The following is a 22,420-nucleotide window of genomic DNA, read 5'->3' as shown; positions in this document are numbered from 1 at the left end:
CCTTGCATGCTGTAGTTCATGGGGTTGCAAAGAATCAGACATGACTTAGCAATTGACCACCACCACCAATTTATTTTTCAGTCTTATCACTTATTATGCGAAGATTTTGGTTAAATCTGATGGATATATTTCCATCTTCAGTTCAGTTCAGTCACTCAGTTGTGTCCGACTCTTTGCGAACCCATGAATCGCAGCACACCAGGCCTCCCTGTCCATCACCAACTCCCGGAGTTCACTCAGACTCACGTCCATCAAGTCAGTGATGCCATCCAGCCATCTCATCCTCTGTTGTCCCCTTTTCCTCCTGCCCCCAATCCCTCCCAGCATCAACAGTCTTTTCCAGTGAGTCAACTCTTCGCATGAGGTGGCCAAAGTACTGGAGTTTCAGCTTTAGCATCATTCCTTCCAAAGAAATCCCAGGGCTGGTTGGATCTCCTTGCAGTCCAAGGGACTCTCAAGAGTCTTCTCCAACACCACAGTTCAAAAGCATCAATTCTTCGGTGCTCAGCCTTTTCCACAGTCCAACTTTCACATCCATACATGACCACTGGAAAAACCATAGCCTTGACTAGACGGACCTTTGTTGGCAAAGTAATGTCTCTGCTTTTGAATATGCCCTCTAGGTTGGTCATAACTTTTCTTCCAAGGAGTAAGTGTCTTTTAATTTTATGGCTGCAGTCACCATCTGCAGTGATTTTGGAGCCCCAAAAAACAAAGTCTGACACTGTTTCCACTGTTTCCCCATCTATTTCCCATGAAGTGATGGGACCAGATGCCATGATCTTCGTTTTCTGAATGTTGAGCTTTAAGCCAACTTTTTTGCTCTCCATTTTCACTTTCATCAAGAGGCTTTTTAGTTCCTCTTCACTTTCTGCCATAAGGGTGGTGTCATCTGCATAGCTGAGGTTATTGATATCTCTCCTGGCAATCTTGATTCCAGCTTGTGTTTCTTCCAGTCCAGCGTTTCTCATGATGTACTCTGCATATAGGTTAAATAAACAGGGTGACAATATACAGCCTTGACGTACTCCTTTTCCTATTTGGAACCAGTCTGTTGTTCCATGTCCAGTTCTAACTGTTGCTTCCTGACCTGCATACAGATTTCTCAAGAGGCAGGTCAGGTGGTCTGGTATTCCTATGTCTTTCAGAATTTTCCACAGTTTATTGTGATCCACACAGTCAAAGGCTTTGGCATAGTCAATAAAGCAGAAATAGATGTTTTTCTGGAACTCTCTTGCTTTTTCCATGATCCAGCAGATGCTGGCAATTTGATCTCTGGTTCGTCTGCCTTTTCTAAAACCAGCTTGAACATCAGGAAGTTCACGGTTCACATATTGCTGAAGCCTGGCTTGGAGAATTTTGAGCATTACTTTACTTGCATGTGAGATGACCATCTTACCTAATGTTATTCAAATGGTTTAAAAAAACCTATAAGATTACCAGAGTTTTTATAGGTTACATGTATTTTCAATCACAAAACACAGAGTGGGTGAGGGGTTGCTAACTGGAGCTAGTTATTTGAGTTTGAATCACAGCTCCCGGAGTCTCACTATTTGTATAGCTTTGGGCAAGTAAATTAGCCTCTCTATGCTATAATTTTCTCTCCTATAAATTAGGATAGTAATAGAACCTACTCGATAGGGTTATTTAAAAGTCAATATTTATAAAGCACTTAATATATCTGGCATATGATGTGACATGTATGTGTGCTTAGTCGTGTCCGACTCTTTGCAACCCAATGGACTGCAGCCCACTGGGCTCCTCAGTGCATAGAATTTGGACCAGGCAAGAATACTGGAGTGGATTGCCATTTCCTCCTCCAGGGAATCTTGCCGACCCAGGAATCGAACCCGCATCCCCTTGTCTTCTGCATTGGCAGGCAAATTCGTTGCTATTGAGCCACCTGGGAAGCCCCCTGTCTGGCATATATTAACTGTTATTTAAGTGTATTAAGAAATATAGAGAGAATTCTCATGCCCTGCTACTGGGAGTGTAATACTTAAAACCACTTTTAAAACCAGTTGGGTACTATCTACCAAAATTAGACGTAGACTTACCCTGTGATCTAGCATATGCACCAAGATACTATATTTTAAAACAAGAGTAGTCTTTGGTGGCTTTGCTTGACAGTTCAGTTCAGTTGCTCAGTCGTGTCTGACTCTTTGCAGCCCCAAGGACTGCAGCATGCCAGGCTTCCCTGTCCATCACAAACTTCCGGAGTTTGCTCAAACTCATGTCCATAAGTCGGTGATGCCATCCAACCATCTCATCCTCTGTCATCCCTGTCTCCTCCTGCTTTCAATCTTTCCCAGCACTAGAGTCTTTTCCAAGGAGTCAGCTCTTCGCATCAGGCTTTGCTTGGCATAGGCTAAAACTAGAAATAACCCACACGGGCATCTAAAATGGAATGGATAGGTAAATAGTAATTTATATATCCACCGGATGCTATTTAGCAATAAAAAGGAATAATAGGGACAAACCACAGCTACAACATAAATAAATCTTACAAATGAAGATGAGCACAAGAACCAAGACACAAAAGAGTATATAGAGTGTATAGAGTATATATATAAGACTCAACTTATACACCCACTCCAGTGTTCTTGCCTGGAGAATCCCAGGGATGGGGGAGCCTGGTGGGCTGCTGTCTGTGGGGTCACACAGAGTCGGACACGACTGAAGCGACTTAGCAGCAGCAGCAGCAACTTACATCAAGTTGAGCAACAAGAAAAACCAGAATATCAGCTTAGGAATGCACGTATAGATAGTAAAACTGTAAGGAAAAATAAACAAATAGTCATCACAAAAATCAGGCTCATGATTCTAAGAAAAAGAATGGAACTGTAACTGAGAAGGGGCAGCTGTGAGTTGGGGGCAGTGTGTGTCTGTGCACCCTTGCACGAGTGCTGATAACGCTCCACTTTCTGCACTGGGAGATTGCTTAGGAATGCTTACTTTATAATTATTTATTAACTACATGCATTGGTATTATGCACTTTTCTGTATGTGCTATATTTTACAGTGAAGAAGCATTTTCAAAAACTGCTATACAAGTTTTGTTTTCACAAAATTAACCTTAGTTTCTGGCTCCAGCTTCTTTGCTGGGAAAACTGCTTATGAGAAATACCTCAAATGAATTCCATGTGGTTGCTCTCACTGTAAGCTTGGAATCCTTCCTTTCTTTAAACAGTTTTTTTTTTTTTTTTTTTTAAGTCTAAGTAACTCACTCACAGAAGTTTTGCATAAAATAAAGTTTGTTTTTTTAAAGTCAATTGTTGAAAATACCATCATAAGTTGTATTAGAGAAAGAATATCTCTCTACTATAGCTTTCCTTTAGTGGCTCACAGAACTGTCATTTTTAAAATGTATTTCATTACTGAAACACAATCTAGTAAATACCACACTGAAACAGAATCTACTCAACACCATAACATGAGACATATTGAAAACATCTGTGCTTTTTGTTTAACATTATAGTAAACTTCCCACATTGTGTAACATGTTCCAATACTGGTGTCTTTAGGTCTTTAGCAATGTTTTATATTCACTCAAGGTATTTGCTATCAAAGGAATGCAGTTTTTCCCCCTCATTTGTGTTCCATGTGTTGCTGGGAATAACACTTATCTTCACAAGAAGAAAACTATTTTCCCAGTGATATGTTGCTTTTTGACTTTTTAAGGAAGCTCCGAAAAGACTTCATAGCACTTATAATTGGTGAATTTTCTTTAAAGTATTGCTTGAATCGTTCATTCCTTAAACATTTTAGAAATATCATTGAGCTTTATCTTCAAGTTTGGATGTCCAGTTTTTAGTTCATTTCAGTCGCTCAGGCGTGTCCTACTCTTTGCGACTCCATGGACTGCAGCACACCAGGCCTCCCTGTCCATCACCAACTCCCAGAGTTTTCTCAAACTTATGTCCATTAAGTTGGTGATGCCATCCAGCCATCTTGTCCTCTGTCCTCCCCTTCTCCTCCTGCCTTCAATCTTTCCCAGCGTAAGAGTCTTTTCAAATGAGTCAGTTCTTCGAATCAGGTAGCCAAAGTATTGGTTTCAGCTTCAGCATCAGTCCTTCCAATGAACAACCAGGACTGATCTCCTTCAGGATGGACTGGTTGGATCTCCTTGCAGTCTGAGGGACTCTCAAGAGTCTTCTCCAACACCACAGTTCAAAAACTGGACTTTAAAAGTCCAGTTTTTAAGTGATTAGCTAATTGTGATAGGGCTTCCCTCGTAGCTCAGCTGGTAAAGAATCTACCTCCAATGCAGGAGACTCCAGTTGGATTCCTAGGTCATAAAGATCCTCTGGAGAAGGAATAGGCTACCCATTCCAGTATTCTTGGGCTTTTCTGGTGGTTCAGACAGTAAAGGATCTGCCTGCAATGCAGGAGACCTGGGTTTGATCCCTGGGTTGGGAAGATCCCCTGGAGAAGGGAACAGCTACCCACTCCAGTATTCTGGCCTGGAGAATTCCATGGACAGAGGAGCCTGATGGGCTACAGTCCATGGGGATCACAAAGAGTCAGACATGACTGAGTGACTTTCACTTTCACTCAGAACATTATCTATTAACTGTAATACATCCTTCAGGTGAAGATGTTAGCAAAAGTAACTATAAATCCATGCCTAAAACAGTTTTTAAAAATTTACTTTTAATTGGAGAATAATTCCTTCACAATGCTGTGTTGGTTTCTGCTGTAACAATGTGAATGAGCCATCAGTAAACATACACCCCCTCCCTCCCACCCACCCCGCTAGGTTGTCAGAGCACCGGGCAGAACTCCCTGTGGTACACAGCAACTTCCCACTACCTGTCTATTTTACACAGGATGGTGTATCTACGTCAAGGCTACTCTCTCAGTTCGTCTCACCCTCTCCTTCCTCTGCCGTGTCCACGGTCCATTCTCTAAGTCTGTTAAAGCAGTTTTTAATGATTATTGCCAACTGATTGTCAATCTGATTAGTCATTAGTTTTTCACCTTACCATGTGACTCCCAGAGAGTGCCCGAAATGTCAGCTCAGTCCATTGTGTTTGCCCGTTCTTGCATTATTAACATTGTCTCCATTGATCCATGCTGCAATAGTTTACTTAAATGTCATCTATAAATCCATTTAGTCAGATACAGAAACTGCAACATGTGGCAATATGTTACCGATACATATGTATATCTATGGGTGATTCATATTGATGTTTGGCAGAAACCAATACAATTCTGTAAAGCATTTATCCTTCAGTTAAAAAACCATATAAAAAAAGTGAACAAAGGAGAGAGTCTTCCCCTCTCCCACTGTGTGCTGAGGTGCTCCCACCCTCTCCCTGGAACACCCTGAATGCCTGCCCACTTTGGGATCAAATGGGGGTGCCACCACCAACCCTCACATTAAATATCAGCAGAGCTTAATTTCTTTCCTTTTTTGGGGGGGGCGGGGGGTAAAAAATAAATGTTTGAAGATAAAAATTCAAATACCTTTTCTGGAATCTCAGGGGTCGATGCTGGCTCCCCACTTTGGAGATGCATCTTACACTCATACGTGGTTATATTTTATCTCAGGATAAGATCATCTATCTGAATGAATATGAAATGATGGCATGCCAGCCAGGAAAACAAAAACATACTGTTAAGGCTGTAGGTCCTTCCTTATCTGTGTGTTCTGCGGTGACCTTGAGGTGGGAGGACATAGATAATCCAATTTGTTACACACTGGCAAAAGTGAAAACAAACAAACCCTTAATGCTACTAATGAGGGAAACTACAAATATATAAACCCAATAAAAATTGTACATAAAAGAGAAATGATTATTTAAAAGGTAGTCTTTAAGATAATTATGAAAAAAGTCTTTAAGATATTGGGAAATGGACCATCAGTGATACTGTGTGACTAGCTCCTATAATAACTGACCCCAAAATATCTGGTTTAATTCAATAAAGATCTATTTTCTCACTCAGAGTACAGTGCATGCCATGAGGAGGCTCTGCTGTAACTAATAATTCAGAGACTCAGATTGCTTCCAAGCTGCAGATCAAACATAGTCAAGCACATGGCTTCAAGGTTGACCTGCCTTCATCCAGTTGGGAGATAGCCAAATGAAAAAACATGGAGATGGTACACTCCTTAACTGCTCAGGAGGGATCATATTCCACTAGTGAGAACTAATCTCATGGCCCTGCTGCTGCTGCTGCTAAGTTGCTTCAGTCATGTCCATCTGTGTGTGACCCCAGAGACGGCAGCCCACCAGGTTCCCTCATCCCTGCGATTCTCCAGGCAAGAACACCGGAGTGGGTTGCCATTTCCTTCTCCAATACATCAAAGTGAAAAGTGAAAGTGAAGTCGCTCAGTCGTGAAGTTGCTCAGTCGTGTCCAACTCTGTGCGACCCCAGAGACGGCAGCCCACCGGGCTCCCCCGTCCCTGCGATTCTCCAGGCAAGAACACTGGAGTGGGTTGCCATGCATTCTCCAATGCATGAAAGTGTGAAGTCGCTCAGTCGTGTCCGACTCCTAGCGACCCCATGGACTGCAGCTCACCAGGCTCCTCCATCCATGGGATTTTCCAGGCAAGAGTACTGGAGTGGGGTGCCATTGCCTTCTCCGAATCTCATGGCCCTATCTACATGCAAAAACTCTGGGACATGTCCTTTTTCTATGGCGCCTGGAAGAGAAAATGGGTTTGGTGAGCATCCAGCTAGTCTTTGTCAAATAAACAGAGTTGGTCTAGGGATTCCAAGGTTGTAACTTGGGTATCACCAAGTCTGACTTTGGAAATCTCTTGGGTAGCCTCTACCACTCTCATTTCTGCCTGCTGTAATGAAGGCATCAGAACACCAGCACTAATTTTAGCTCTTGCTGTTCCCTGAATAAGCCATGATCATCCGCATCTCTACATCTTTGCATGTGATTTGTATATAAGGTCTGTCCGTTCTTTCTAGTATTTCTAACCTCCCCTTCTTCCCAAGCTAGCAGGCTTCTCCTCTTCTTCTAAGACCTAAGACAGTGCTTACTTCCTCCATGCACTTCTCTCTGATGACAAAGAAGGCACAGATCTCTTCTTAACATTTACTGAACTTTATCTTTGTACTTTGTTCCTACCTGTATTACTGAATGCATAAACCTGCATGATAATTTTTAAGGAACAAGTACATTTTCAAAAGGATCAGACGCACCAATATTCATAACACAGTGACCATTAATAATAGATTTAGCTTCTCAAGAATAAGGACTGGGTCTTATGTATCTTAATATCTCTCATGTGTACCAGCACTGGCCTGGCTTACATACTCAATAACTGAGGAAAAACTGAATGCTGTCTGCCAGGTTCCAGCAACTTCCCAGCTTCCCAACCCTTCCTGCCCCTTTCCAGCAACTCTAACTCTCTCTGCCTTGTGGTAAAATGCACTAAACACAACATTTACCTTTGCCACCATTTAAAAATGCACATTTTCATATGCACCTTGTTTGCAATAGTTCTTTTCACATTTTCATCTTACAAAACAGAAACTCTACACTCATTGAACTCCGAATTTTCCTCTTCCAGAAGCTCCCTTAAAACCAGCATTCTGCTTTCTAAGAGTCTAACTACCTGAGATATCTCTTGTAAGTAGAATGATGCAGTCTTTGTCTTTCTATGACTAGCTTATTGCCCTCAAGATTCATTCATGTTGCAACATGTGACAGGATTTCCCTATTTTCTTAGACAGAATAATATTTCTTTCTATGTTTATACCACATTTTCTATATCCATTCAACCATTCCGATGTCTTTGCTTTTGACTTGGGGTTACTGGCGGCGATTGATGACCCATGAGAAAAGATGATCTTGTATTATTTTGGGGTGCTTCTAGAGACTAAAAGAGAAACTATACTGGGTGCAAAGGAAAATATGATTTTTAAACATCAGTGACTTACATAAAGAATGCCCCCTCATTATACCCTATCTGAGCATGAGAAACTATTAAACCCCTTTCAACTGAGCAGCCGGGGCCCACAATAAAAAGCTGCTTACATTCCAAACGCCTCTCACCCTAGGGTTTTCACTGCCCTACTCAGCACCTCCTGTTTCATAGCCTCAAAATAGCTCTGTTGAGAAAAGAAACAGCAACATTTTAAAGTAGGGCAAAATAAATAAAGGGATAAACAAGAACTCTTTCAACACGGAGCACTTGCGAGAATTTTCCTGTTTATGGAGAGGCAGAGCCCCAGAGTAAACTCTGGCTCCTCTTCGAATCCAGTGGATTCCAGTGTTCACTTGCATCGAGGAATTTGAGGCCCTTTGGGGACACTGACAGCCTTTAGTTCAAGGCGTTATCATGAAAGAATCTAAAGTATCCTTGCATTAGCATGATCGTTATTTTTTCAGCTGGCCTGAGGAGCTATTATTAAACATGTAGCCATAATGCGTACCGAAAAATCCCCCACGTAAGCTCGCATTTGGTCTGTAAACACGTTAAACAACCTCACGCGTAACGACTTCCTACAGCTATCACAATCAGAACCTCAACACTTAAAACAAAACAAAATCCTCCGGCTTTTGGTCAAAAAAGATGCCAAATATAGCTTGAAGTAGTAAATAATCCTCCCGGGAAGCGACGATCGCGAATTAATCGGTGCGTGAACAAAGAACCCTTTCTGCACTACGATGAATGTTGCCTTTCTTTTTTTTCTCCAAGTATGATTGTAGAAAACAGCTGTACTACATGTTGACAAATGACCAAGCGGCAGACTTGGTAAAAACACTTTTGGTCAAGGCCAAGAAGAGGGGGAGGGAAAAAAAGGGTGGGTGGGGGGGGCTGCTGGAGCGGCCACGGGGCTGGATTCCCTGGCTTCCCTTACCTTTTTTTTTCCCCCTAGTCTTTAGGGAGCAGGGGCCGCAACCGCCCATCACCACACCCCGCCTCCCCCCCACCCCTTTCCCCGGCTCGGCTCCGGTTACAGCCTTTCGAGTTGAACAAACTTGCTGCAGGCGGATTGGTGACCGGGAGCTCTCGGGCCGGGGCGTCGTATTTATTAATTTATATTCCGCGGCGCCCCGCGCGGGCCGTTCCTTTGTATCCGGCCCGCCGCCGCCGCCGCTGCCTGGGCTCGGGGGGGAGCCTCAGCGGGGAGCGAGGCCCCCGCGTCCGCCCGAAGACACCCCCCCACCCCCTCCAAGGCCGGCACGTGCGGCTGCCGCCCGGCCCGCAGAGAGGGGCGGAGGCCCGGCTTCTCCCCCACCCGCCGCTGAGCCAGAAGCAAGAGGCGCGGCTGCGGGCCGCCCGGCCGGGAAAGCGCGGCGCCCGGCGAGTCTCCGCGGCGGCGGCGGGGGCCCGGCAGCGGGAACGGCGGGTCCCCCCGCCCCGGGATGCGCCCCGGCACTTCCTGACTGGCTGGCGGCGCGCACGCGGCCCCCGGAGCTCGCTCGCCCGCCCGCTCTGCGTCGGCCGCGCCGCGCTGGAGGCGCGCGAGGAGGGGGAGACGCGGCCCGGGATGAGCTGATTGCTGGGGGGCGCGCGTGGTGGTGGTGGGGGGCGGAAACCACGCCGCCGCCTGGCCCCTGCAGGCCGCGAGGAGCCGACCTTTCTCCGCGTCGCCGCCCGGCCCCGGGGGACTGGAGATCATGTACGTACGCGTCGGGGGCCCGCTCTGGTCTCCAGCCCCCGCGCGTGCCGTGCGCCCCACCCCGGGCCCGGGGGGCTCTCGCGCGCCCGTCCTCGCCGCGCGCTGTCCCCCGCGCTCACCACGCGCCTCTTCTCCCCCCCGGTCTCGGCCGCCTTAGGTCCATTCACATCGTGGCGCTGGGGAACGAGGGGGACGCGTTCCACCAGGACAGCCGGCCGTCGGGGCTCATCCGCGCCTACCTGGGGAGAAGCCCGCTGGTCTCCGGGGACGAGAGCAGCTTGTTGCTGAGCGCGAGCGGCGCGGCCGCGCGGCCCGTGTTCACCGAGTATCAGGCCAGCGCGTTTGGGAACGTCAAGCTGGTGGTCCACGACTGTCCCGTCTGGGTAAGGGGGCTGACGGAGCTTTCCTTTTCTTTCTTTTCTCCCCCCGCCTCCCCTTTCATGAATGTCAACGTCCGGGTTACCGGGGGAGAGTTTTCTTTTTTCTTTTTTTCTTTTTTTTTAACATTTTGGGGAAAGTCTTTGGTCCTTCGTTTCAGGGGCAGGGGCCAGCCTAATCAAAGAACACTCTTAGAAGGAAAAAAAAAAAAAAAAAGCCCCAGTGAGAATGTGAAGCACTTAGGCGTACGTTTCACGATTGTGGGTTGTCTCTTGGTTAAGACAGCTGATCCTTAAATGTCTCAACCCCAAGGGACGCGGGGTCACTAAGTTTCACCAGCAGAGAGCAGTGTTTTTTTTTTGTTTGTTTGTTTGTTTTTCATGCCTATCCTGTGTAGATGATATAGTAATATGAGTGTTCTAAAAATAAAGATCTCTGAAAGCTCAACAGAGCCAAAATACATTTCACTGGGGGCCAGCTCAGAAATAGGACCCCTGGAAGGGAGGGGGAAAGTCAGGGACTGAGAATTAAATTTAAACGAGTCGTTTATAGCACTTTGAAAAAATTTTTAATTAGTTTTTAAGTTTAATAGTGCAGATGTTACTGATATATTTAGCCATTTCTTTTTCCTGACCCGTAAATCAGAAATATTACTGATAATATTTTGGGACTTGAAAAAAGCTTTAAAATTTGCGATGATTAGAAGAAATTGTAATGAAGTTGATAAATGCTAGTCTAATTCTTGAGTGATAAAAGAAGAAAGAAATCCACACCCTGATGGTATAAATGCTTTTCAGTACACAGTAGCATCCAGAATGTGTTCATGGAATCTTATTTCAAAGTTTCTGAGTCTTTACTCGTATAGAGTCTACATTGCAGCTAAGTGTTCTATTTTATAACAGAAGAAGGTTTAAGGTTTGAAAAAAATACAGGTTATCCTTATGTGAGATTTACATTTAAACCACAGTTTTAAAAAAGTGAAATAGGGACTATAGGCTATACCTATACAAAGATAGGATACACCTTTCCAAAGAAATGTATAAAATGTCCGTAAACGCATTTCTTATGTGGATTTCCATATTTACAGAAAGGAAAGATCACTTGTCCAAATAAATTTTCAGCTAAAAAGTAAATTTATGTTAGTTGACTAAAATAAATGAAAAACAGGCCTTTTCAGTCTAACAGGGAGGCTGTTAAACTCCTAATTATGACATTGATGATGCTGATCATAAGAAGCGTGGGTAGAGAACTTACTGGCTGGAGTCCATGCAAGCAAATGAAACCCTTCTTCCCCTTTGATCATTTCATTGTGAAAAATCTTACAATCTAAAAACTTACTGTGTCTATACTCAGTTGGAACAAATATTGAGTGAAGAGAATAACTAAATGTAGGGGAAATAAGCTGAATTAGGATGTTAGGATGACCTTTTCTGTTTTTTTTTTGTTGTTGTTATTGTTGTTTTGAGCAGTTAACTCCTGTTGATGTTATTATTAATAATTTAACAAAAAGCAGTACTTGTGATCCCATGGATTGTAGTAAATGAAATCTTCCAAATCAGTTAAAATTAACCTTTGTCGTCTAGATTTTTGATTGTTACGTTTTATTATTCTAATCACCTTTGTTTGGTTAGACTCTGGCCCTTTTTAAGGCATTGAGTTTGTATGTAACCAGGCACAGTTTTCTGGGTTATAATGGTCTTCAGGCATAGTAGAATGTGTTTGTAGAGCTACTCTTTATAAGATGCTTTTCTTCTCTAGGTGGTAAGTAAAAGCCCATTGGGGGTATGAACGTTGATTGTATTCATCAGCTGGTATTTGACATGTACTGAATCAGAATATTAAACACAGCAAAGCAGATAGAGCACAAGTTTTGCTATCAAAAGGACCTGATTTCAGATCCTCACCTTGGTACTTAGTGGCTGTGTTCCTGGGTAAAGTCACTCATCCTCTTTTGGCCTTATTTTCCCTGTGTGTAAAATAAACATAATAGTCACCCCTCCACCCCCTGCTAGAGCTATGCCAAAGAGTAAATGAGAGAATAGTGTAAAGTTCTTAGCATCCAGACTGGAATGTAGTAAATACTTAAAAGTGGTAGTATTTATCACAACTTTAACATAGCCATGTATTGCTTACACTAAGGGAAGGTAAAGTTTTCCTACATATCATTCAAGATTTACACACAAGTACACAGAGGCAGCTTGTTAGTACTTAGCATTAATAGATGCTGTATTGCAGCCCCATAACCAAGTAGAATGGAATTGTTGTTTCACTGTAAAAATTCAGATTCTTTTTAAAAGATCAGTTCCATTCCCCAACTGTGGCTCCAAGCCTCGTGTTGCATAACTAGCCTGAGGAAATCCTGGAACTGATTTATGAGGGTTGGGAGAATTTGATTTCCTTCGTATTTCTAGAAATCAGTGGAACATTTTCTCTTTGAGATGGTTTGAAGAAATGTGGCGTTGTTTCCTTGGAGTTAGAATGAGATAGTTGTGCCCTTCTTTCCTGGGTTTCTTCTGTAGGTCTGCTGCCCTGCTCTGGATCTTTGCCATTTATACTTGGCACTTTAAATAAATGAGTTTCAAATTCATTTTATGTAGCTTATTATTTATTAATAGTATGTCTCTCAAATCCACATTTAAAAAAAAATTTATTTCATTTCTAGATCTTTTCCTGTTTACCAGAAATATTCCATAAAAAGCCATGAGGTAATATATGCACACATTTCTTCTGTAGGGTTTGAAGCTCTGATTTGCATTTAAAAATAAAATTAGTTATAGTCTTTATATCCTCAATACCACAGAGTTAATGAAGCCAAAACCCATTTCCTCATAATATTTTCCCTTAAATGTCTCCTTTTTCCTTCTTCACCTCTCCAGTATTCTGGAATTTTGAACCATTTGGAATGCAAAGAGCAGCTCCTTTTGATTTGTTCTCTCAGAGTTAGATGGCTGCTTGATATTGCTCCCACTTCTTTCGTTTGTTTGTCCCACTCATCTGACTTTGTCCTCTTTCTTTACTGTACTCCCATACCCTGTTGTACTTACACACTTTGAGCTTGAATACTATAACAGATACAGTTGGAACTGAATGGGTTTTGTGGTTTGGGATTTGGAAATTAGCATAGAGCTCTGCTGGGAAGCTTTCACATTTTCTTGATCTGTGTCCCATTCCACTTTTCCCTCTTCTTACATCCTCCACGATATTCAAGGTTTTGCCTTTGCTGTTTGTAGCCCCATGGTTGGCCTCTTTTTTTTTTCTGTTTTCATTTTTAAGTCTTCCTCTAAAAACGCTGTGTCAGTCCCACTTTGAGTAAGGTATTCATATCTAAAAATTCTGTCATTCGTGTCACTGAGTATACTTTTGGAAACGGGCAGGTTGCGAGGGTGCAGGGAACTGGGAGAGGCTTGGCCAGGGCATGGGGGTGTACTGGTTAAAAGAAACTCTGCCAAAGGGCATTGCCGTGACCCTTCTCCAGAATTTTCTAGCAGAATAAAAGCTCTGTCGCAGTTGATTGAAACCCTGTTTTGAACTCATTCTTCAAAGTGCAAACTTTCATAGGCCAACAGTTTTTTGGACTTGTGAGCCACATCTAGCTATTTTCTTACTCTAGCTTTATTATGTCCTAAGAATACATACCAAAGGCCACATGAAAGGACAAATAATGATTAATAGTTAACCAGAATGGAAGAAGGAGGCTGTTTATGCATATTTAGCAATGGTTTTAAGGTACATACAGATATTTTTCTTACACCGCTATTCATGCAATAACTTTGAAAAATTATTTTTAAAATATCAAAGTGCAAAGTTTTATCCTTAAAAACTTTATAGGGTCCATAATAAGTTACTTTTGGCCTTAATTCTAAATATAAATATTATTAATGTGCGTGCTCTGTCACTCAGTCTTTGGGACCCCATGAACTGTAGCTCACCAGGCTCTGTCCATAGGATTTCCCAGACAAGAATATTGGAGCAAGTTGCCATTTCCTCCCCAAGGGGATCTTTCCAACCCAAGAATCAAACTGATGTCTCCTGCGTTGGCTGGTGGGTTTTTTACCGCTGTGCCACCTGGGAAGCCTGAATATTATTAACTGTGGTCCAGAATAAAGATTTCAAAACTGGAAAGATTTAACCTGGATTTTTAATTGATAGGAGGAAAATACATGAATTGCAAGTATATTCCTTACCATGTTAACATCTTAAAATACACACCATCTTTTTATGAAAGCATAAAAAGCACCTCTCCCTGCCCCATTCTCCTCCCTTAAACCACTATATATATGTAGTACTGTCCAAAGAATGGATAAAGTCGAAAGATATATATGAAATTTGTGTGTATAAATAAATATATATATATATATATATATATAATACATGGAGCTCCATGGCATTCACAGTAATTATAATTCAGAACACTGAACAATCCTGCACTAACTGGGTCACAGAAAATCCTCTGAAGCTTCCTTGCTCACACTGATGCTCTTGTATCTAAAATGCAAGTGTTACGTTTTTGAAACTATAGGTGATAAAACTATGGCATAATTTTAAAACAAAGTGCTTATTTTTAAGTACAGGTGTTGAAAGAGGTTGCTTATTTCATCAGAGTCTCAGGGATCCTCTAGGTCCTGTTTTACCACTACATAGCTCTCCAGGCTAAATGAATATAAAAAAAATTTGAAGAGTTGATTGACTTCAAACATTTTAAATTTCATGTAGTTACTTTTTAAAAACTAAATTTTTATTTATTTTTCATTTTTGTTCTTTTTAATGTTGATAATTTTTTAATTAAAATGTAGCAAAAAAATGAAACTAATATGTTACAGTTTATTTCATGATGAATTTGAAGATAGGCAGACTGAAGATTGCTCTTTACATTTTGGTTTAGGACATTTTTGACAGTGATTGGTATACCTCTCGAAATCTAATTGGAGGTGCGGACATCATTGTGATCAAATACAATGTAAACGACAAGTTTTCATTCCATGAAGTGAAGGATAATTATATTCCAGTGATAAAACGAGCATTAAATTCAGTTCCAGTAATCATTGCTGCTGTTGGTACAAGACAAAATGGTAAGTAGTTTTCTTTTATATGAGAGTGCAGGTGCCATGATAATTTTGAAAAGCATTATTTATTGATGATTAGTAATGTTTTTTTTTTTTTTAAAGCAAAATGATTGGGTTCAAATTGCCAGCTGTCATCTCTTTATCATTGGCTATGATAATGAGAGGTCAAACATAAGTATCACAAACTACTGTGATTCTCATGGGTACAAGGTTTTCTTTTAAACTGTTCTTCTACAGAAGTGAAGTATCAGTATCAGTTCAGTCGCTCAGTCGTGTCTGACTCTGTGACCCCATGGACTGCAGCACGCTCGGCCTCCCTGTCCATCACCAACTCCTGGAGTTTACTCAAACTCATGTCCATTGAGTCGATGCCACCATCTCATCCTCTGTCATTCCCTTCTCCTCCCACCTTCAATCTTTCCCAGCATCAGGGTCTTTTCCAATGAGTTAGCTGTTCGCATCAGGTGGCCAAAATATTGGAGTTTCAGCTTCAACATCGGTCCTTCCAATGAATATTCAGGACTGATCTCCTTTAGGATGGACTGGTTGGATCTCCTTGCAGTCCAAGGGACCCTCAAGAGTCTTCTCCAACACCACAGTTCAAAAGCATCATTTCTTTGACACTCAGCTTTCTTCATGGTCCAACTCTCACATCCATACATGACTACTGGAAAAACCATAGCTTTGACTAGATGGACCTTTGTTGGCAAAGTAATGTCTCTGCTTTTTAATATGCTGTCTAGGTTGGTCATAGCTTTTCTTCCAAGGAGCGAGTGTCTTTTAATTTCATGGCTGCAGTCACCATCTGCAGTGACTTTGGAGCCCCAAAAAATAAAGTCTGTCACTGTTTTCACTGTTTCCCCATCTATTTGCCATAAAGTGATGGGACCGGATGCCATGATCTTAGTTTTCTGAAGTGAAGGAAGTCAGTCATTGTGTTCTTTTTGATATGGGAGAGTTATCGGCTTGACACTAAGCCCTGGAAAACTGTTTTTGACAATCTAAGGGACTATTCAGTTGGGAAAGATAAATTGTCCCCATAAGGATGTGGGGGTTGAGAGCTGAATTTTAGGCAGGTATGCAGTGAATGAGCTGAATATTGACACCACCACCTTGAGAGTATTGGTGACTCTGTAGCTGGAGGATTGGTGTGCTTCAGTCTGCTTCAGTAGTTGCTGCTGTGCATACCGTTGTCAAATTATCTCGGGGTCAACTCAAAATTCTCTTTGAATTGATGGTGTTTTCTAGTTCTTAAGGATTATTTCCTCAGTAAAACTGTCTTTAAAATTCTGTTTTTATTCATTTTTTCTTCCTTTTTATTGAAGTATAGCAAAATAAAAGACATTAGACCACTAATTTTAGAGCACAGTTTATTGCATTTTTACATATGTGTGCACCTATACAGCCATCTCATACAGATCAAGATACATAGAACTTTTGCCTTATTCCAGAAGCCTCTCTTGCCCCTACCCAGAGATAACTGCTGTTCTGACTTCTAACATCATAAGTTAGTTTTACCTATTCCTGACCCTCATACAAATGGAATCATACAATATGCAGTGTCTTGTGTTTGACTAATTTCAGTTAGTGGGATACTTTTGAGATTCATGCATGAAGAACTTATCTGTAATTTATTCTTTTTATTGCTGTGTATTATCCCATTGTATGAGTACACCAGGGTTTTTCTCTGCATTCTTTTAATGATGCTTAGGTAGATTTCTGGGAGGATTTTTGGGTCACATGGTAGATATGTGTTTAGCATTAGTAGATATGAATAAAGCAGGCTTGACCCTTCTTGGACCCCATGTCCCCTCTACTTCCCTAACCTTCTTTTTATTGCTGTCATGGTTCTTGAACCAGTCATCCACACTTCCTGAGTCCACTTCCTGACTTCCCATTCATTCTTGAGTCCACTACAGTCTGACTTGACTTTCGCAATGACGCTGGGTTTGTTTTCACTCAGGGCTGCCAATTATATGCCTGTCGCCCAATTTAATTGACGTTTTAATAACAATCTTCCCTTTGAAGTTATTCAAACACACCTCTTTCTCCACTCAGCAAAAGCTACTTTTTCTCTTCCTGGTTGTTGTAATTCTCTGTCATATTTCCTGGCTCCCTGAGCCTCCCTCACACATCTGCACCAAGTCAGTCCATCCTGTGGCTGTTGCCCAGGGTCCCATCCTTTTCTTCACCTCTTCTTGCCGTTTCCTCTGACCTGAACCTGCTAATCTGGTGTCCTCACTTCCCCTGCAGCGACACGGTGATTACCCAGTCTCTTTCTCTGGCTCCAGTCTCTCTCCTGACCCATGTTTCCACAGATACCTTCCTCTTTCCACTGAGTTCCCCAATCTTTTTTTTTTTAATGTATTTTTTTCATTGAAGGATAATTGCTTTACAGAATTTTGCTGTTTTCTGTCAAACCTCAACATGAATCAGCCACAGGTATACATGTGGCCCCACCCTCTTGAACCTCCCTCCCATCTCCCTCCCATCCCACGCCTCTAGGTTGATGCAGAGCCCCTGTTTGAGTTTCCTGAGCCATGCAGCAAATTCCCGTTGGCTGTCTATTTTACATATGGTAAAGTAAGTTTCCATGTTACTCTTGGCCGTACATCACCCTCTCCTCCCCTCTCCCCATGTCCATAAGTCTGTTCTCTATGTCTGTTTCTCCACTGCTGCCCTGTAAATAAGTTCTTCAGTACCATTTTTCTAGATTCCGTATATATGTGTTAGAATTCGATGTCTATCTTTCTCTTTCTGAATAACTTCACTCTGTGTAATAGGTTCCAGGTTCATCCACCTCATCAGAACTGACTCAAATGTGTCCCGTTTTATGGCTGAGTAGTATTTCATTGTGTATATGTACCACAACCTCTTTATCCATTCATCTGTTGATGGACATCCAGGTTGCTTCCATGTTCTAGCTGTTGTAAATAGTGCTGCAGTGAACGATGGAATACATGTGTCTTTTTCAATTTTGGTTTCCTCAGGGTATATGCCTAGGAGTGCTGGGTCATATGGTGGTTTTATTCCTAGTTTTTTAAGGAATCTCCATACCATCTTCCATAGTGGCTGTATCAATTTATATTCCCACCAACAGTGCAAGATCTTTCCGTTTTCACCACACCCCTCCAGCATTAATTGTCTGTAGACTTTTTGATGAGGGCCATTCTGACAGGTATGAGGTGATACCTCATTGTAGTTTTGATTTGCATTTCTCTAATAATGAGCGATGTTGAGCATCTTTTCATGTGTTTGTTAGCCATCTGTATGTCTTCTTTGGAGAAATGTCTGTTTAGGTCTTTTTCCCACTTTTTGATCGGATTGTTTGTTTTTCTGGCATTGATTTGTATGAGCTGCTTGTATATTTTGGAAATTAATCCTTTGTCAGTTGTTTAATTTGCTATTATTTTCCCCCATTCTGAGGGTTGTCTTTTCACCTTGCTTATAGTTCCGTTTGCTGTGCAAAAGCTTTTAAGTTAAATCAGGTCCCACTAGTTTACTTTTGTTTTTATTTCCGTTATTCTAGGGGGCGAGTCATAGAGGATCTTGCTTTGATTTATGTGATCGAGTGTTCTGCCTTTGTTTTCCTCTGAGAGTTTTATAGTTTCTGATCTTACATTTAGGTCTTTGATCCATTTTGAGTTTATCTTTGTGTATGGTGTTAAGAAGTGTTCTAATTTCATTCTGAGTTCCCCAATCTTGATAAATGATGCCAAACCTGTCTGTTCACCACACTAGAATCACCTAAGCAGTCTTTCTTTCCTGTTCCGCATATCCAATTGACTCAGAAGCTGTTTTGATTTATATTTTAAGTAAACCTCAAACTCATCATCTTTACTGAATTTCAGATCCTGGTGATTTAATTATCTGTCAGAAGGACTTTCTTTTTGGTCTAAATGGGCAATTCCAAATTTTGTAGGATTTGAGATCTGTACAATTGTAGAGGTTCTTTGTAAGGAAAAAAAAACTACAAAGTAACAGACATACATGTATACAAATGAATGTTTATTCAGAATGTGAAAAGAAAGCCAAAGAAATTACAACTCCAAAAAAGCTGTCAAATACCACAGACATTAAAAAAAAGTTTCTTTTATTTAAAAACCTGACACTTCTCTAACTTTTCTTATATTTTTTTGGCTGCAGATTCTTTGATCAAGTCTTCACATGATAACCACTTTCTGAGATTTTCTGTAGAGCAAAAAGAATGATAATTGTTTTTTTTTTTTTTTGGTGCTGGCACCACGGTTTGTGTTGTGTTTGCTTGCCTCTCAGCTCCACCTCTTTGTGTCCTGATGCTGGACTAGTCTGCACTGTGGGTGGAAGAAGCATTCCTGAAGGCCGTGCATGTACCGAGACAGCTCGCAAGCACTTACAAGGAAGTGACTACAGACCACAAATAGTATCTCACTAAACCTAAATTTAAATTCCTCTTTAGCAGCATCCTAAAAATGTCCACAGCTACTCCACAGCTGCCTGATGCAAGGTGAAGTGAGGTGGACTGGAAGGAGGCCTGTGTCTTCACCAGACATGGACAGACTGTCTCATTTTGCATATTTTACAAAAGCACATGTCATGTGAAAGAACCCAAAGGCCAGGTTTCTCCCAGGACTTTGGAAACAGGCCATAAGGAAGGGCTTTGAAGCTTAGGCTTGCTGGTAAATCAGCCTCTGGTCAATTTTTCCTGCTTGGCTTCTTTCTAAAATAGATTCTCTCAGAATAACCATCCTAGAATATGTCAGATCATAATACTCAATCCTTTCAATTGTCTAGAAACTTTCATCTTTTTTTTTCCATTTGCAAAATTTCAAACCTAAGAACTTGACAAGAATGGGACAGTAAGCTCCAGAAATTAAACACACACACTTTTTTTGTTTGAACCATTTGATGGTAAATTGTAAACATTATGGAATTTCTTCAATCCTGATTAATTAAGCATGTCTCTTCTAAGAACAGAACCATCTTCCTATTAACCATAAGGCAACCATCACACAAGAAATATACTATTACCTGTTACATTATTATTTAAAATATAACCCATATTCACATTTTCCCATGTATTCTAATTTTTTCTTTTTTTAAAAAATGCAGTATGAAATTAAGGACTGTGTTTGCATTTAGTTCTCATGACTCCCTGGTCTCTTAATTCAGAACAGTTCCCAGTTTCCTAGCCGGTTTTTTTTTGGAGGGGGGCGGGAGGAATATCTTTCATGACACTGACATTATTAATAAGAATCCAAACCCGTTATTTTGCATGATCCCTTCAGTTGTGATCACTGGGGTTGCAAAATAGTGATTTCCTATCATTCCTTCTTCATTTATTAGTTGGCACGCTACTGTAAGTAGAGTGGGGCTTCCCTTGTGGCTCAGCTGGTAAAAAGCCCGCCCACAATGTGGGAGACCTGGGTTTGATCCCTGGGTTGGGAAGATCCCCTGGAGAAGGGAAAGGCTACCCACTCCAGTATTCTGGCCTGGAGAATCCCATGGACTATAGAGTCCATGGGGTCGCAAAGTGCTGGACACGACTGAGTGGCGTTCACTATCACTATCGCTACTCTAAGTGCGATAAAAGTCCCTTTTCTCTGCTCCTGCGTCTTTCTTTGAAATCATTATGAAAAATTCATGGGTTGGTTATTTAAATTCAATGTTTCAGAATCTATTCTTCTCATTATGCTTTCTGATACTCCAGGTACCCCCCATTTGCGTCTTCACACTTGCTCCGGTTAATTCTTGGGTCCTTCCTCCTCCTGGTATAGAAGGATGTGCAGGCTCACCTTAGACCTGCCCTGCCCTAGGCCACTTGGGTGCCCTTGGACTGATCCTCGCCCCGCTTCGTGAAGCAGTGAGCAGTTCCATGTTGCTGCAGGGCACGAGGTACCCCCTGTCCTCTGAGCCTCCAGGTTCCTCTTTGGTCCTGTGCTCGCCACCTGCATCCTCTCAGGGACCCCGAGTTTATGGTCCTATAAGAGTCTCTCCCCTAATTTTTCAGTGTTGCCATAGGTTCACCTCCCTTTTTCTCTTCTCTCTCCACCCCTCCCCCCCATCTCTCTCCTTCCCTTCCATCCCACCCCCCATTTCATGATTTCTGTGGTTTGGCAGGAAGAGGAGATTGCAGTGTGGGATTAGCTTGTCCTCTTGAAAGTGGAAGTGACGTGTTCCTTTTCTCACATTCAGGCCTCCGCATGCACCGTGTTGTACCGTATAGAGTACCCCTCTGCACAGCCCATCTTGTCCGCATACTGAATTTGTCCTTAGCCTGGAAATTGTTCCCTCTTCTGCGAGGCCCTCCCCCGTCCCCCAGGCAGAGTTAATTTCTCCTCTGTTCCTATGGTGATTTCATACACCTTTATTTCAGTACTTATTATAATGGTCCGCAATCATTGTCTGCCTGGGCTCGGTTGACAATGAGTTTCAGTTATCTGTGTATCTTTATTACCCTGCTATCTGAGGTGCGGTGGCTGCTCAAAAAACGTTTGTTCAACGCATGAATGAATGGCTTTATGAATGATGTATACAGACGTGAAAAATCATTTTCACTAACAGGGTGAAATTAATTTCCCATGTGAAATGTGATCGCAAGGTAATTACAAAGCTAAAGCTGGCTCTTTGGTTCAAGGACATGGATTGTTCCTCCTTCCTGGAATATTCCTCCCTCCTGGAATCCCTTGCAGTCCAGTGAAACAGTGCTGAGTGTTCTGTAACTCCTTTCTCCAGCTGCTTTAAGAACAAGTTCAGCAAGTACAGTCAGTCTCATCTCTTTGCTTTGTTATACGTGTTTTGACAAGCTTGACTGTGTGTGTGGGTCTTCATCGTACTTGGCTCTGAATAAATCTTTGGCTTTTATTAAATATTGAATTTGTCTTTAAAGTAGAAATTTTTTTTCCAAACTTGGCAAAGGTGTATTCATAGCCTTAAGCTCCTAAAAGCAGGCATCCTGTCTTGTCTTTTTGAAGCTCTGACAGAACCTAGTACATTGCTAGGCTGGAATTCCTAAAAAGATTTCTAATACTCTCAAACACTGGCAACATTGTAAGCATCATCCTGAAAGAAAGTGAAAGTGAAGTTGCTCAGTGGTGTCTGACTCTTTGCGACCCCATGGACTGTAGCCTACCAGGCTCCTCCGTCCATGGAATTTTCCAGGCAAGGGTCCTGGAGTGGGTTGCCATATCAGTTCTCAAAGCCACTCTTTTGAAAGAGATGCCATTCATCTTAATTCCAGAGTTACATTGTGTTTGCTTTGAAAAAAAATTAGACCTTTTGTGATAGTACCTTGAAAGATAATATATAAGGGGAGAGAAAAGACTACAGTGTTAACTGGAAATGTAACACTGATTCCCAGAGTTCCAGGACTCTTGAGCAAGGCTCAGTAGGAGTGAGTCCTGAAGAAA

General features: G+C 41.9%; 1 protein-coding gene across 2 annotated transcripts in view; it reads left to right on the top strand.

The window, feature by feature from the left end:
- Window positions 1-8,948: 8,948 nt before the first annotated feature.
- Window positions 8,949-22,420, top strand: part of RHOBTB3 (Rho related BTB domain containing 3) — an 84,526-nt gene continuing 71,054 nt past the window's right edge. Inside the window, exons 1-3 of one of the 2 annotated variants that reach the window (XM_027545571.1) lie at window positions 8,949-9,591; window positions 9,749-9,974; window positions 14,852-15,038. In XM_027545571.1, coding sequence (XP_027401372.1) covers window positions 9,590-9,591; window positions 9,749-9,974; window positions 14,852-15,038 — 415 coding nt within the window. In that variant the 5' untranslated portion in view covers window positions 8,949-9,589. The remainder of the gene's footprint in view (window positions 9,592-9,748; window positions 9,975-14,851; window positions 15,039-22,420) is intronic. The other variant, XM_027545570.1, reaches the window with a different exon arrangement.

Source organism: Bos indicus x Bos taurus, chromosome 7, assembly GCF_003369695.1.
Source record: "Bos indicus x Bos taurus breed Angus x Brahman F1 hybrid chromosome 7, Bos_hybrid_MaternalHap_v2.0, whole genome shotgun sequence".
NCBI classification, from domain to species: domain Eukaryota; kingdom Metazoa; phylum Chordata; class Mammalia; order Artiodactyla; family Bovidae; genus Bos; species Bos indicus x Bos taurus.
This window is presented reverse-complemented; position numbering and strand designations above follow the sequence as displayed.